At 37.3% G+C, this 17,882-nt stretch overlaps 1 protein-coding gene across 1 annotated transcript in view; it reads left to right on the top strand.

Annotated features, from left to right (window-relative positions):
• RNF175 (ring finger protein 175) overlaps window positions 1-17,882 on the top strand; it is a 58,133-nt gene that overhangs the window by 13,162 nt on the left and 27,089 nt on the right. Inside the window, 2 exon segments of the mRNA XM_059066099.2 lie at window positions 5,510-5,568; window positions 9,853-9,972. Of these exon segments, the coding sequence (XP_058922082.1) occupies window positions 5,510-5,568; window positions 9,853-9,972 (179 nt within the window).

Below are 17,882 nucleotides of genomic sequence, written 5' to 3'. Positions count from 1 at the left end.
GAGTTACCAATACATGCTTATTAGAATGGTTAAAATAAAAAATCTAACAATACCAAATGCTGATGAGGATGCAGAGCAGCAGGAACTCTTGCTGTGTGGGAATGCAAAGTGGTAAAGCCATTTTGGAAGGCAGCTGGGCAGTCTCCCACAAAGCTAAACGTAGCCTTATGATTTAGCAATCACTACTAGGTATTTACCCAATTGAATTGAAACCTGCATTCACACAAAAACCTGCATGAAAATATTTATAGCACCTTTATTCATAATCACCCCAAACTAGAAGCAACCAAGATGTCCTTTAAAATATGAATAAATAAGCAAACTGTGGTACCTCCATACAATGAAGCATTAGTCAGCAGTAAAAAGATATGGGCTATCAAGCCACAAAAAGACATGGACAAGTCAATATGAAAAGGCTATATACTGTATGATTCCAATTATATGACATTCTGGAAAATGCAAAAACAAAGACAATAAAATGATCAGTGGTTGCCAGTGGCTCAGGGAAGGAAAAGGATAAGGATAATCAAGTGAAATGGGAATTTAAGGCAGTAAAACCGATCTGTATGATACTGTAACTTTGCTTACAAGATATTATGCATTTGTCAAATCCCATTGAACTATACAGCACAAAAAGCAGACCTTAAGGTATGCCAATTTTAAAAAATCATTTAGGAAGGTTAGGGAATCCCAGGGAGAAATGCAGACCATGAAGAGAAAATCTAAGTGCATTACAAGTGTGTGAAACAACCTCATTGAAGGGAATTAGGGGGAAAGGTGCTGCTCTGAGTACCTTTGGAAATGAGAGGAGTCTGTAAGATGAAGGCAATAGGAGCTGCATGTGATCACTAGTGGGTAAGGTTGTTTCCCGTGGGGTACAGGTTAACAATTCTGATACTCCTGTATTTGTGTACTGGGATGGAACAATTCAGTCAATCAATGATAAATGGTGGGAGTGGGAGTTTACAGATAAAAAAGGGAGGAATTCAGAAAAAAAAGTAGGAAGTACACACACAATAATGTGTGTGAACAGCTTTGTACATTGAAGGTGTTATTATTATTTATACATAATATTTATGCCCTGAAGGTATTATTTATTATGCATAAAGTATTATTACTTTCACATTATTTCATGCATAATTTGGACCAGGTACTTCAGAGGCAAGAGACCAATCCAAAAGCTCAGAATTTTTTCAGATACAGCTTTTAACAAATATGTCTGTCTTCTGAAGTGCTCATTTAATTTGTCTAGACTGATTCTGTTGTATGGTCTATAGGAGCTGTGTACATCAGAGCAGCTTATCATAAATACCTAAAGCAAAGGAAACAGGTTATTAAGAAAATAAAGTTGAAAAATATAACACTAACTGCTCCTAGGTGATGCCAAAAAGTGTGGGTAGAAAGTAAAAAATTTTAAATATTTTGTTTGAGATACTACTAAATACCTGAATGTTTGCAAATACACGATCACATTTTTAGCACAACATAGACTGAACATCTGGATATTTGAATTTTTCTCTTTCCAGCTGCTAGTGTTGATACAGTATAGACATAGGCAAAGCCTCAAAGTTAAATTATTCCCCAATGCTTTTAACAGCATTTAATTAAAAATAAAATTTCATTCAACAACACCCTTGCCACCTTCTTTTATGTATCCTGTTTTTCGTATCTGCAGGAAATGGAGGAGGGCACACCAAAACAGAATCTTTCTACTGTCTTTCAAATTAATAGAAGGCTTGATGAGTAAATACACAGAATTTCAGCTTCAGATACATTAACTTGCCTCAATACACAGGCAAATAATTTGCCACAGATTGAAATTTTGCCCTATTTAAATCAAACTTCCTGCCTATTAATAGCTGTGAAACACTAGAACATATTATTGTACCAATAAAGTGTTATCTATTTGAATCTTTTTAATACACAAACACATACATAGTTGCATACATACTTACATGCATATATATATGCCACTGCAGAATCCCCTTTAAGAATTTAAGTAGCAAAATCAACAGTCAATTGATTTAAAGATAGAAATATGGAGAAAGTGAATTCCTAAGAGCCCTTCATATGCCAGGATTCCATACTTTTACTTGTTCGATTTGTCCACACTCTCCTTCATTGACTTTGAACTGATAGCAGCAATATTTCCTGAAGCCAGGAAATTATAATTTTCTGCTTACCTCTAAGCATCCCCCAGTTCTCCCTCCAGCCCCACCCATACACATACACACAGACACACCACAAATGGTTGCAGATAGTTCGGGATTTGTAGTGCAAAGGGAATGGGCATAACACAAATTTCTTTCTCTTTTTCTTCCTTTCTTTCTTTCTTTCTTTCTTTCTTTCTTTCTTTCTTTCTTTCTTTCTTTCTTTCTTTCTTTCATTCTGTGTGACTCATTCATCATTCTGTACAATTAGACAAATGAAAAGATTCCTTTGTTTTGACTTGATTAGCAGTTATTTTCAGATTAATTATGTGCATGGCTGCAAGAACAAACATGGTACCTTTCGGCAGCATCTTATTCGTCAGGAAATTCCTCCTGCCATGATGTGTGGGTGGGGGGATGGGATGATGTGATCCAGATGCACAGGCTGCCCTTTGCCAGGAATGCAGATGTGTTTTATCCACACATGCCCAGATGGTGACCCCTCTGGCATTATTAATGTGTCCCAGCTGCCAGGCTTCCTCCTTTGCATGCATGTGCCTCAATTTCACATATTTCATGTGTTTATTTATGAGGCACAACATTCCTACATTTCATATGTGGCAGTTATTATTAAAAATGAGAAGTTCTAACTGCTCTGGAAATTGATAAAGAATCTTTTAAATTGCTCTGAAATGTGGCCCTCATTTCAAAATGAGTTCTCATACAATTATTGAATTCATCATGCAAACTTCTGACCTTTCCCCCTGCATATTGAGAAAACACGGCACTGGGTATCCACTTTAAAGATAGTTAAGAAATTAAATTTTTGCATACACAATACATTATAATGATTTTTTGCTTTCCTTTTATTTCTGATCTCCAAGGCCTATTTTTATTAAGTAGCATGTGTATACATTTGAACATTGTTATTTACTGTTAATTAAATCCAGGCATCAAGTAAGAGAAATTTGGCATCTACTAGAAATAGGTTGTACTTATAGACCTACAGGGAAAGAACTAGTTTTATAAGAATATAGTCCAGTCATCACTTCAAACTGTAAAAGAGTGTAGCTCCACTGATTAGAGGAAATGGATTAGTCTTGTAAATTTTGGCTTATAATCTAAAGTATAAAACATAGGAGCATGGTAGTTTCACTAAATTAAACTGAACTGAATCTTAACTTTTTATTTTAAAAAAATTCAGCATTTTATGGGGTAGTATAAAAGTGAATCAAATTCTTAAAACAAAAAGATGAAAAATGCAAATGAGAGATGATTAGATTTTGAAAGATGGAGTTTATGTCCATTTCCTCTTTTAATATCAGAAGTAATAAACTAAGAAAAAAGCCAAAATCCATCATTTATCATAGCTAACAATCTCCATGATCAGCTATGGGAAATGAATGATCTAGATACGGAGGAGATTTTTCAAGGGGCTGCACACTTTCATTATCACTAGTGGAGTCAAAGTTGCTGACGCTGAGTGCTAAAGGAAACATATCTTGAGTCCTGGTTACCTAGCATGTGGTTTGTGGCCCTCATGAAAACTACTTCCTTAAGTAAAGCCTGTTTTTCCTGTTTAGATATATTATCTCAATTTCAGAAAGAAAGGTGCAAACTCATTCATTAGCTTTGACCGTACCCACAAAGTATAGTGGAAAATTAAAGCAATGATCTGACTAATTTGGACAGAAATAAAGAGTATTTACTCTTCCCTGAAAGTATTGCCTGGAATTTAAAGACAAAAAAAAGTAAGTTATAAGATATTTTTTCCTGAGCTCTCCAAATAGTTACTTCAGATTTGGTCTGTGTGTATTTTTGTTCAAATGCATATATATAATAACAATTGTAGTGTACTCTGAAAGAAGATTTAGAGCCACTCTAAGAAGACTTCAGATCCAGGCCATTTATGAGATGAAGAAATAAAAAGAATAAAAAGCCTGGAAGATGTCTTCTTATTTGACATGGAAAGAAGAATGGCTGTGGCCTTGGGCCTTTTTGGTTTAAATCTTGAAGTTCTATCAAATAATTTTGGTTATTGACCTTGAGACTATTATAACCAAGTTCTTATTAAAGGACCCAAAAATATACTCACAAACTTTTTTTTCTAAGCCACCTCTTTTTATCACGAAGATGAAGAAAGTAAACAAACAAATGACATCAGTCTTTTTTATACTCAGATGACAAACATGTGACATGCGTGCTCTGGCAACTTTTTCCACATCACTGGCAGACATAATTAACTGAACATGATACTCTTTACTGCTAAACTAAGACCTGAGCTCAGAATCTTCCTCAACAGAGTATTGCCAGGTGCCACTACCTATTAAAGTCTACACCTGAGACAAAACCTCTTTGCCAGCCTCCTCGTATATTGGTGCTGAGCATACATAGGTGGTTAGTCTGAATGTGATAAAACATACAAGATCAAAGGTTATTGCTATTGTGCTTTTTATAAGGAGGTGAGTATAGCTGGCATTATGCCTGATCTATAGAGTAAGAGTGTCACTATGGTAACCATAACAAGTCATTGACCCCACAGTCCGTCAGCAGTCTATCCTGCTTCCTGCCAAGTGGGATTGAGGCCAGCCAACTTAAAGGACCCTCTGAAGGCTACTTGGACTTAAGTCAGTGGTATAGGCCACAAAGGGGTTACACACAGAGGGACACGAAAGAGTCTGATCCACATCTGGGGCTGCCTGGACAGGGTACCAATAACTGAAGAGAAAAGACAAGAAGAAATATGGTGGGTTGCAGATCCAATCATCAGTGACAAGGTAACTCCACAGTAGGGATGCGAGAGTAGCCCTGCAGAGTGCAGTGGGACAGCAGGTAGGAGAGCCCCAGAGGCTGCTGCATCGACACCACTCCCTCCTTTGCCATTGCAGTGCATTTGCGTATGTGCAGTCACAGTAACAACAGCCACTCGGCTCCCTGTAGCCCAGTACTGCTTCCAGAGCACTTTCTCAGCTGTGGTCTCATTTGTTCCCCACCTCAGTCAACACAGGGGAAACAGACATTGTGGCCCCCAATTTTACAACTAAAGTGCAGCTCATTTGTCCAAAATCACATAGCTGTTGCACCCTAAAGTTCCTTTCATCTGAAATATCTGGAGAAGGAGGTGACAGAAAATGGATATTTTGGATTATTTCCCACACGAATGTTCAAATAACTGTGCCCTCCATAGCTGTGCATGTACAGAGCAGCTTGCAGGTGGGTGGTGAGCCAGGTGCATGTTCCAGACAGGATGGTGAAGGTGGCTTCCCCCCGCCCCAGAGTAGCTTCTGAATCGTGTAATAGTAGATGTGCCATCTGGCCCTCAGTCACTGAAGGAGTCTTTCTGTTTATCTCTCTGATAGCTGGTGACCCTGTTCCAGATGTGGGTTGTCCCTTAGTATTTCACAATAAAACGTTACTGGTGGTGGAGACAGGAGAAGATAGCAAAGAGTAGGATGCGGAGATCGCCTTCCTCCCCACACATACATCAGAAATACATCTACACGTGGAACTGCTCCTATAGAACACCCACTGAACGCTGGCAGAAGACCTCAGACCTGCCAAAAGTTGTGTGGAGGACAGTCTCTTGGTGCTCCAGCCAGGCGTCAGGGCTGTGCCACTGAGGTGGGAGAGCCAACTTCAGGACACAGGTCCAAGAGACCTCCCAGCTCCACGTAATATCAAATGGTGAAAAATTCCCAGAGATCTCCATCTCAACACCAACACCCAGCTTCACTCAACGACCAGCAAGCTACAGTGCTGGACACCTTATGCCAAACAACTAGCAAGACAGGAACATAGCCCCATCCATTAGCAGAGAGGCTGCCTAAAATCATAAAAAAGCCACAGACACCCCAAAACACACCACCAGACGTGGACCTGCCCACCAGAAAGACAAGATCCAGCCTCATCCACCAGAATACAGGCGCTAGTCCCCTCCACCAGGAAAACTACACAACCCACGGAACCAACTTTAGCTACTGGGGACACACACCAAAAACAATGGGAACTATGAACCTGCAGCCTGTGAAAAGGAGACCCCAAACACAGTAAGTTAAGCAAAATGAAAAGACAGAAAAACACAAAGCAGATGAAGGAGCAAGGTAAAAACCCACCAGACCGAACAAATGAAGAGGAAATAGGCAGTCTACCTGAAAAAGAATTCAGAATAATGATAGTAAAGATGATCCAAAATCTTGGAAATAGAATAGAGAAAATGCAAGAAACATTTACCAAGGAAGTAGAAGAACTAAAGAGGAAACAAGCAATGATGAACAACAGAATAAATGAAATTTAAAATACTCTAGAAGGTATAAATAGCAGAATAACTAAGGCAGAAGAACTGATAAGTGACCTGGAAGATAAAATAGTGGAAATAACTACTGCAGAGCAGAATAAAGAAAAAAGAAGGAAAAGAACTGAGGACAGTCTCAGAGACCTCTGGGACAACATTAAATGCACCAACATTCGAGTTATAGGGGTCCTAGAAGAAGAAGAGAAAAAGGAAGTCACTGAGAAAATATTTGAAGAGATTACAGTTGAAAACTTCCCTGACATGGGAAAGGAAATAGTTAATCAAGTCCAGGAAGTACAGAGAGTCCCATACAGGATAAATCCAAGGAGAAATATACCAAGACACATATTAATCAAACTATCAAAAATTAAATACAAAGAAAACATATTAAAAGCAGCAAGGGAAAAACAACAAATAACACACAAGGGAATCCCCATAAGGTTATCAGCTGATCTTTCAGCAGAAACTGCAAGCCAGAGGGAGTGACAGGACATATTTAAAGTGATGAAGGAGAAAAACCTATAACCAAGATTACTCTACCCAGCAAGGATCTCATTCAGATTTGATGGAGAAATTAAAAGCTTTACAGACAAGCAAAAGCTGAGAGAGTTCAGGACCATCAAACCAGCTTTACAACAAATGCTAAAGGAACTTCTCCAGGCAAGAAACACAAGAGAAGGAAAAGACCTACAAAAACAAACCCAAAACAATTAAGAAAATGGGAATAGGAACATACATATCAATAATTACCTTAAATGTAAATGGATTAAATGCTCCAACCAAAAGACACAGATTGGCTGAATGGATACAAAAACAAGACCCGTATATATTCTGTCTACAAGAGACCCATTTCAGACTTAGGGACACATACAGACTGAAAGTGTGGGGATGGAAAAAGATATTCCATGCAAATGGAAACCAGAAGAAAGCTGGAGTAGCAATTCTCATATCAGATAAAATAGACTTTAAAATAAAGACTCTTACAAGAGACAAAGAGGACACTACATAATGATCAGGGGATCAATCCAGGAAGAAGATATAACAATGGTAAATATTTATGCACCCAACATAGGAGCACCTCAATACATAAGGCAAATACTAACAGCCATAAAAGGGGAAATTGACAGTAACACAATCATAGTAGGGGACTTTATCACCCCACTTTCACCAATGGACCAATCATCCTACATGAAAATAAATAAGGAAACACAAGCTTTAAATGATACATTAAACAAGATGGACTGAATTGCTATTTATAGGACATTCCATCCAAAAACAACAGAACACACTTCCTTCTCAAGTGCTCATGGAACATTCTCCATGATAGATCATATCTTGGGTCACAAATCTAGCCTTGGTAAATTTAAGAAAATTGAAATCGTATCAAGTATATTATCTGACCACAACTCTATGAGATTAGATATCAGGAAAAGATCTGTAAAAAATACAAACACATGGAGGCTAAACAATACACTACTTAATAGCGAAGTGATCACTGAAGAAATCAAAGAGGAAATCAAAAAATACCTAGAAACAAATGACAATGGAGACATGACAACCCAAAACCTATAGGATGCAGCAAAAGTAGTTCTAAGAGGGAAGTTTATAGCAATACAATCCTACCTTTAGAAACAGGAAACATCTCAAATAAACAACCTAACCTTGCACCTAAAGCAATTAGAGAAAGAAGAACAAAAAAACCCAAAGTTAGCAGAAGGAAAGAAATCATAAAGATCAGATCAGAAATAAATGAAAAAGAAATGAAGGAAATGATAGCAAAGATCAATAAAACTAAAAGCTGGTTCTTTGAGAAGATAAACAAAATTGATAAACCATTAGCCACACTTATCAAGAAAAAAAGGGAGAAGACTCAAATCAATAGAATTAGAAATGAAAAAGGAGAAGTACAACGGACACTGCAGAAATACAAAGGATCACGAGAGATTACTACAAGCAACTCTATGCTAATAAAATGGACAACCAGGAAGAAATGGACAAATTCTTAGAAATGCTCAACCTGCCAAGACTGAAAGACAGCCTCTTCAATAAGTGGTGCTGGGAAAACTGGACAGGTACATGTAAAAGTATGAAATTAGAACACTCCATAACACCATACACAAAAATAAACTCAAAATGGATTCAAGACCTAAATGTAAGGCCAGACACTGTCAAACTCTTAGAGGAAAACATAGGCAGAACACTCTATGACATAAATCACAACAAGATCTTTTTTGACCCACCTCCTTGAGAAATGGAAATAAAAACAAAAATAAACAAATGGGACCTAATGAAACTTCAAAGCTTTTACACAGCAAAGGAAACCATAAGATAACTCTCAGAATGGGAGAAAATATTTGCAAATGAAGCAACTGACAAAGGATTAATCTCCAAAATTTACAAGCAGCTCATGCAGCTCAATAACATAGAAACAAACAACCCAATACAAAAATGGGCAGAAGACCTAAATAGACATTTCTCCAAAGAAGATATACAGATTTCCAACAAACACATGAAAGAATGCTCAACATCATTAATCATTAGAGAAATGCAAATCAAAACTACCATGAGATCTCATCTCACACCAGTCAGAATGGCCATGATCAAAAAATCTAGAAACAATAGATGCTGAAGAAGGTATGGAGAAAAGGGAACAGTCTTGCACTGTTGGTGGGAATGTATATTGATACAGCCACTATGGAGAACAGTATGGAGGTTCCTTAAAAAACTACAAATAGAACTAACACATGACCTAGCAATCCCACTATTGGCATATACCCTGAGAAAATCATAATTCAAAAAGAGTCATGTACCATAATGTTCATTGCAGCTCTATTTACAATAGCCAGGACATGGAAGAAACCTAAGTGTCCATCAACAGATGAATGGATAAAGAAGATGTGGCACATATATACAATGGAATATTACTCGCCATAAAAAGAAATGAAATTGAGTTATTTGTAGTGAGGTGGATGGACCTCGAGACTGTCATACAGAAGTAAGTCAGAAAGAGAAAAACAAATACAGTATGCTAACACATATATATGGAATCTAAGAAAAGAAAAAGGTCATGAAGAACCTAGGGGTAAGACGGGAATAAAGACACAGACCTACTAGAGCATGGATTTGAGGATATGGGGAGGGGGAAGGTTAAGCTGTGACAAAGTGAGAGAGTGGCATGGACATATACACACTACCAAACGTAAAATAGATAGCTAGTGGGAATTAGCCACATAGCACAGGGAGATCAGCTAGGTGGTTTGTGACCACCTAGAGGGTTGGGATAGGGAGGGTGGGAGGGAGGGACACGCAATAAGGAAGAGATATGGGAACATATGTATATGTATAACTGACTCACTTTGTTATAAAGCAGAAACTAACACACTATTGTAAAGCAATTATACTCCAATAAAGACGTTAAAATAAAAAACTTTACTGGTGGTGATTTCTGTCTATGTGGGGAATGTTCTCAGTTATTACCAGCTACATCCTCTTCAGCGCTACCCAAAAACCCCTCCCAGGGAGAACACCACAGTATGTATTCCATTCATTCTTTCCCCACCACACCCTTAATTTTAACCATTAGAAAGTACATTGAATTTCCATTTTCCTGTTGGGGAGGAGGTTATTACACCTCTTTGACCCTTTGTAGCAAAACTGGAGATTTGTTCTACTGCTGTGCATTCACATTCCTATTTAATGGTGATTCCAACATGTCTGTGAAATTTATTATTTTAGACATCAGCTAGTGAAGGCCTGGAGAAAGAGAAGTGAAACTATTGTTTAACTTTTTTAGAGCACTATTTGCATGTTGACTTTTATCTCAGCATTTTAGTGGATCCCATGTTAAGTCACATCACATACATTTTATCATAAAGCTAGAGTTAGAAGTTTGTACTTCTAACAACTACATATGTATTTTATGTCTGATAAATCATGAGTAATGGACAAGCTATTACTCTCATAACAAATGAGGCTTTAATATTCCAATGCTCACTTTAATTACCATTGCCAACCTCTTGAAATGTATATAATTCCATCAGATCATTCACAAATCTTTCCAAAGGGCTTATAATCTCATAATGTGTCCACAAGTTTGTTCTTGCTCTCTGTGTTCTTGTTCTGAACAAGATCTGAATCCAATCCAGATAAAACTGATGAGATGAAGAGAAAATGTGTAGTGTTCAATGATAATAAGGCAATGTCAAATTTTAATCTGTGTAGGAGAATAAATCATAAGCTTCTATGAAATATTTTTATGATTTTTTAGCCATTCAGGTATTCTTTTTTAATCCTCTAGAAAAGTGGGAGAGACAAATATCAATTTTTTTCTTCTACTTTGGAGAAGGAAAATATATTCAGTGAGAGAAACCAGATAAATAAATGTCAAGATAAAGATTAAAATTCAAATAAATGAATTCTGGTTTATGAGTATCTTAATTTAATCCCATTTGGGGAAGAGCTTTAGGGTGGTATTAAGAGACCTTCTAAACTGGCCAGTTTGGAGTTTTACACAGCCTTTGTAGGGCCTGGTTTATCCATCAGTAAATGGACATATGGTTCCCTTTCTCCTTCTTACAAAATGTAAGTTGTTTAAAACTTGTGAAAGGGATCTAAGTTTTGGATGAACTGAAATTTACTTGTTTTCATCCCCTGAACATAATCCATATTCTATTTCAATGAGAATGGTTCACTTTTCTACTGTATAATGAATTACCTGAGTTAAATGCTGTATTTCTGTGCACAGGAAGAAGAACTCCAATACCAAAAATATGCAAATGCGGCCTCATGGCCCTTCCCAGCTCCTACATCTCAGATGGCCAGGGCCCATGCTGTCTGCTGGTCACGCTCACCGTGCTCCCACTCCAGCTTCTTCGGGCTGCTCAGCTCTGAGCCCTCACACAGGCTGAGAGCCAAGATGCTCCACTGACATCTTAAGAGACAACAATGGGAGAGGCTCATTAAGGCCCCATTTCTTCCTAGATAAAGAAGCTCCAGTTCATGAGAGGTAGTACACCCTAAGGATCTTTATGGATCGTTGCTTATTCATCATATTATAGGTAAGTCTCATATTAGCTATGTTCCATTTGGAAGTGGAGGATTTCATGACAAACGAGGAAAGCTGGTTGGAGCAAATTGGCATGGTGCAGAAGGCAAACCCAAGAAGAGCCTCCAGTACCAACGCCATTTAAAAACTGGTTGATCCTCTCCCAGAGTACACCAGGGCTCCTCTGTGGAAAAGAGAACAGAGAAAGGGAAGTGGGTTTCCTCTCTACTATAGCTGGGTTGTCTGTCAAGCAATATTCAGGCTCAAAAACAGGTCAAGGGTCAGCCACATAGAGCTGGGCTCAATCACATCAACTCCAAATTAAGGTCAAGCTTCCCTTTGTGGAGGCTGCTCTGACACCAATACAATTTTTAATCTAGCATATTTGCGTCCAGTGTAATCTGAGTAGCAAGGAAGTTCTGTGCTTTACAAACTCATACTGCCAATAAGCAGGAAGATTTGGGTGGGGGGAGGGAGGGGTACATTTGGAAAACATAACACAACCATAACAACAATATGACATATTGAGTTACTACATTTTCTCACATAATCTTCAGGACTGCTTTAGGATCTGGTGCTACCCTCCTCACTTCATAAATGAGGCAATCACAGTTCAGAAATGCTAAATAGGGTGGCCAAGGTCCCACAGGTAGTAAGCCAGGGAGCCCAGAATCAAGCCATGGACTACTGGAATGCAAAGCCTCTGCCCCAAGAGCATGCTGTGGCTTAATTCCATCAACCAGCTGCTTTGCACAGAGAAACCCTGCAGTTTAAACAGTTATTAATCAGACACACCTCTAATGCTGGTACAACCTTGAGATGGGCAGAAAGTACATGTGGAGCTCAGGGAAGCCCACTCTGGTGCTGCCAATGTTGTGAGGGTTGGAGGGGATATCCTCTAAGAGCTGCCACTTTTCCCACTTTTCCCATCATCACCCTTTTTGGCAACATTAACTTCTGCCTTTATCTCGATGCACTGAACAATGCTCCACAGTGCTCAGCACTGGCAAGTCATAAGGACCGATGGCCCAAGGAGTCACTGTGGCAAAAAGACCCCAAAAGCCCTTTCTGGCTCCCTTTGGAGATGACACAGCCTCATAGTGATTTAAGACACCTTGTACAGCCCATGTGAGTTTCCTGCTCCAAGTAACTCTCCATTGTTGACCCCTCTGATGAGGCAGGATTGCACCTATAGGAGAAGGTGCTATCTAGATAACTCTTGTATGTCACTTGCTTGAAGTGGAGAAAGCATTTCATCATAGAAATAATGTAAATGACAAATCATTTCTCAGGTAAGCCCACAAACCCCCATTTAAATCATGTTTCATAAGGTCCCTCCTAACTAACCAGAATTCAGTGAAGCACAGTATCTTTTAAAATAGCACTGGCCCCAGCCCACACCCACTCCAGCCATCCTGCCAAGGCAGCCCAGCCCCAGCATGCCCTAGGAAATCCCCAGCCCTTGCCCACTCCAGCCCTAGCCAGCCTGCCAAAGCTGTCCAGCACACACAGTCCACACAGGGGTGCTGCTGCACAAGGCCACCTCCTTCAAGACTGGGAGGTAGCTATTACACCTAATTCATAGAAACAAATACAAAAGGCCAAACAAAATGAGGAGACAAAGGAATTTGAAAGAATAGAACAAGATAAAATTCCGGAAAAAGAAAAACACTAATGAAACAGAGATAAGTAATTTACCTGATAAAGAATTCAGTTAATGGTCATAAAGATGCTAACAGATCTTGGGAGAAGAATGGAGGAACACAGTGAGAACTTCAACATATAGTTAGGAAGAGAACCAATCAGAGCTGAAGAATACAAAAACTGAAATGAAAAATTCAATAGAGAGAATCAACAGCAGATTAGATGATACAGAAGAACAGATCAGTGACCTGGAAGACAGAATAGTGGAAATCACCCAATCAGAACAACAAAAAGAAAGAAGAATTTTTAAAAATGAGGATATATTAAGGGACATCTGGGACAACATCAAGTATACTAACATTCACATTACAGGGGTCCAAGAAGGAGAAGAGAGGGAGAAAGGGACAGAAAATTTCTTTGAAGAAATAATGACTGAAAAATTCCCTAACCTGGAAAATGAAACAGATATCCAGATCCAGGAAGCACAGAGAATTCTAAACATGATGAACCCAAAGTGATCCACATCAACACATGTCATAATTGAACTGGCAAAAGTTAAAGAGAATATTTTAAAGGCAGCAAGAAAAAATAAGTGACATACAAGGAAACCCCCAATTTTTCAGCAGAAACTTTACAAGCCAAAAGAGAGGGGCAGGATATATTTAAAGTGCTAAAAGGAAAAAAAACTTACAACCAAGAATACTCTTCCCAGAAAGGTTATCATTCAGAATTGAAGGAGAAATAAAGAGGTTCCCAGGTAAGCAAAAACTAAGAGTTCATCACCACTAAACCAGACTTACAAGAAATGTTGATGGGTTTCCTTTAAGTGGAAAACAAATAGCCATAACTAGACATAAGAAAATATGTGAAAGAAAAAAAATTCACTGGCAAAGGCAAATAGATAGTGAAGGCAGTGGATCAACCACCAGTAGTATGAAGGTTAAAGGACAAAATTTGTAAAATAAACTATAATTACAATAAGTAGTTAAGGGATACACAAAGTGAAAAGATATAAAATTTGATGCCAAAACCATAAAACATGGGCTGAAGGGGAGTAAAAATGTAGTACTTCTAGAATGTATTCAAATAAGTGACCATCAGCTTAAAACAAACACCTATATATATATATATATATATGCTTACATGTACATGAAACTCATGAACCACAAACAAACCCACAATAGAAATACGAAAAAATAAAGTGAAAAGAACTCTAACCTAACACTAAAGAAACTCCTCAAACCACAGGGGAAGAGACTAAAAGAAGGAGAAAGGAACAGAGCACTACAAACATGACCAAAAAACAATTAACAAAATGGCAATAAGTACATACTTATCATAAGAACTTTAAATGTAAATGGACTAAGTGCTCCAATCAAAGGACATAGGGTGGCTGAATGGATTTTTAAAAACCCAAACCCATTTATATGCTGGCTTCACATCAGATCTAAAAACACACACTGACTTAAAGTAAAAGGATAGAAAAAGATATTCCATGCAAATAGAAACTAAAAGAAAGCTAGGGTAGCAATACTCATATCAGACAAAATAGACTTTAAAACAAAGACTAAAACAAAAGACAAAGAAAGGCATTACAAAATTATAAAGGGTTCAGTCCAAGAAAAGGATATAACATCTGTGAATATTTATGCACCCAACATTAGGAGGACCTAAGCACAATATAATAAATATTAACAGACATAAAGGGAGAAATCGAGAGCAGTACAGTAAGAGCAAGGGACTTTACTATTCCATTTATATCAATGGATAGATCAGCCAGATAGAAAATCAGTAAGGAAACATTGGCCTTAAATGATTAGATCAGATGAACTTAATAGATATATATAGAACACTGAATCCAAAAACTGCAGAATACACACTTTTCAAGTGCACATGGTACATTCTCCAGGGTAGATAACATGCTAGGCCATGTGTCAAACAAGTGTCAATAAATTTAAGAAGATCAAAATCATATCAAGTGTTTTTCCTGATCACAACAGTATAAAAGTAGAAATCAATTACAGGAAGAAAACTGGAAAAAATATAAACACATGGATACTAAACAACTTGCTACTAAATGACCAATGGGTGAACAAAGAAATAAAAAGAAAATCAAAAAACACCTCAAGACAAATGAAAATGGAAACACAAAGATCCAAAATCTATGGGATGCAGCAAATCAGTTTTAAGAGGGAAGTTCATAGCAATACAGGCCAACCTCAAGAAACAAGAAAAATCTCAAATAAACAACCTAAATTTACACCTAAAAGGAACTAGAAAAAGAAGACTAGACAAAGCCCAAAGTTAGTAGAAGAATGGAAATAATAAAGATCAAAGTGGAAATAAATGAAATAGAGACTTTAAAAAAATTTAAAAGATCAATGAAACTAAGGGCTGTTTCTTTGAAAAGATAAACAAAACTGATGAACCTTTAGCCAGTCTCATTGAGAAAAAAGGAGAGGGCCCAAATAAATAAAATCAGAAGTGAAATAGGAGAAATTACAACCAATACCACAAACATACAAACAATCATAAGAGACTACTATGAACAATTATATGCCAACAAATTACACAACCTAGAAGAAATGGATAAATTGCTAGAAAAATACAATCTTCCAAGACTGAATCAGGATGAAATAGAAAATCTGAAAAGACCAATTACTAGTAATGAAACTGAATCAGTAATCAAAAAACTTCCAACAAACAAAAGTCCAGGACCAGATGCTTCACAAGGAGTTCTACCAAACATTTAAAGAAGAGGTAATACTAATCCTTCTCAAAATATTCCAAAAAATTAAAGAGGAAGGAACACTCTCAAACTCAATCTGCAAGGCTAGTAATACCCTGATGTCAAAACCAGACAAAAACACTACCAAAAAAGAAAATTACAGGCTGATGTCCTTGATGATCATAGATGCAAATATCTTCAAAAATATTAGGAAACCAAATTCAACAATACATTAAAAAGATCATACACCATGATCAAGTGGGATTTATTCCAGGGATGCAAGGATAGTTCAGCATCCACAAATCAATCAACATGATACACCACATTAACAAAACAATGGATAAAATCACATGATCATCTCAATGTGTTCAGAAAAGGCATTTGACAAAATTCAACATCGATTTATGATAAAAACTCTCAACAAAGTCGGTATAGAGGGAACATACCTCAACATAATAAAGTCCATTTATGACAAACCCACAGCTGACATCATACTCAATGGTGAGAAGCTGGACACTTCTCCTCTAAGATCAGGAACAAGACAAGGATGCCCACACTCATCACTTTTATTCAACATATTGATAGTTTTGGAAGTCCTAGCCACAGCAATCAGAGGAGTAAAAGAAACAAAAGGAATCTAAATTTGAAAGGAAGAGGTAAAACTGTCACTGTTTGCAGATGACATGATACTGTACATAGAAAATCCTAAAGATGTCACCAGAAAACTACTAGAGCTCATTAATGAATTTGGTAAAGTTGCAGGATATAAAATGAAGAGAAAGAAACCTGTTGCATTTCTATACATTAGCAATGAACTATCAGATATAGAAATTAAGGAAACAATCCCACTTATCATAGCATCAAAAAGAATAAAATACCTAAGAATAACCTACCTAAGGAGGTAAAAGACCTATAGTCAGAAAATTGTAAGACACTGATAAGAGAAATTGAAGATGACACTAATAGAGAGATATACTGGGCTTATGGACTGGAAGAATTAACATTGTTAAAGTATCCATACTACCCAAGGCAATCTACAGATTCAATGCAATCCCTATTAAAATACCAATGGCATTTTTCACAAACAGCCCTAGAATTTGTATGGAATCACAAAAGACCCCAAATGGCCAAAACAATCTTGAGAAAGAAGAACTGAGCTGGAGGTATCACATTCCCTGATTTCAAATCATACTACAAAGCTATAGTAATCAAAACAGTATGGTACTGGCACAGAAACAGACACTTAGGTCAGTGGAACAGAATAGAGAGTCCAGAAATAAACCCATGCTAATATGGTCAATTAATCTACAATAAAGGAGACAAGAATATACAATGGAGAAAAGACAGTCTTTTCAGTAAATGGCATTGGGAAAACTGAACAGCTACATGTAAAAGAATGAAACTAGACCATTTTGTTACACTATATAAAAAATCAACTCAAAATGGATTGAAGGTTTAAATATAAGACCTGAAGCCATAAAAATCCTAGAAGAAAACATAGGCGGTACACTCTTTGACATCAGTTTTTGCAAATTTTTTTTGATCTGTCTCCTCAGGCAAGGATAACAAAAGCAAAAGTAAACAAATGGGACCACATCAAACTAAAAAGCTTTTGCACGGCAATGGAAACTATCAGCAAAAATGAAAAGGTAATCTACTGAATGGGAGAAGATATTTGCAAATGATATGTTCGATAAGAGGTTAATCTCCAAATATATAAAGAACTTATACAACTCTATCAAAAACCAGCAATCCATTTTAAAAGTGGGCTAAGAACATGAATAGACATTTTTCCAAAGAAGACATACAGATGGCCAATAGGCACATGAAAAGATGCTCAACATCAATCATCAGGGAAATGCAAATCAAAACCATAATGAGATATTATCTCACACCTGTCAAATGGCTATTATCAAAAAGACAAGAAGTAATAAGTGTTGGCAAGAATGTGAAGAATAGGGAACCCTTGTGCACTGTGGGTGGGACTGTAAACTGGTGGAGCCACTATGGTAAACAGTATGGAGG

The sequence above is a fragment of the Kogia breviceps genome, chromosome 6 (assembly GCF_026419965.1).
Source record: "Kogia breviceps isolate mKogBre1 chromosome 6, mKogBre1 haplotype 1, whole genome shotgun sequence".
Lineage (NCBI taxonomy): Eukaryota > Metazoa > Chordata > Mammalia > Artiodactyla > Physeteridae > Kogia > Kogia breviceps.
The sequence above is the reverse complement of the archived record's forward strand: the minus strand, read 5'-3'. Positions and strand labels throughout refer to the sequence as shown.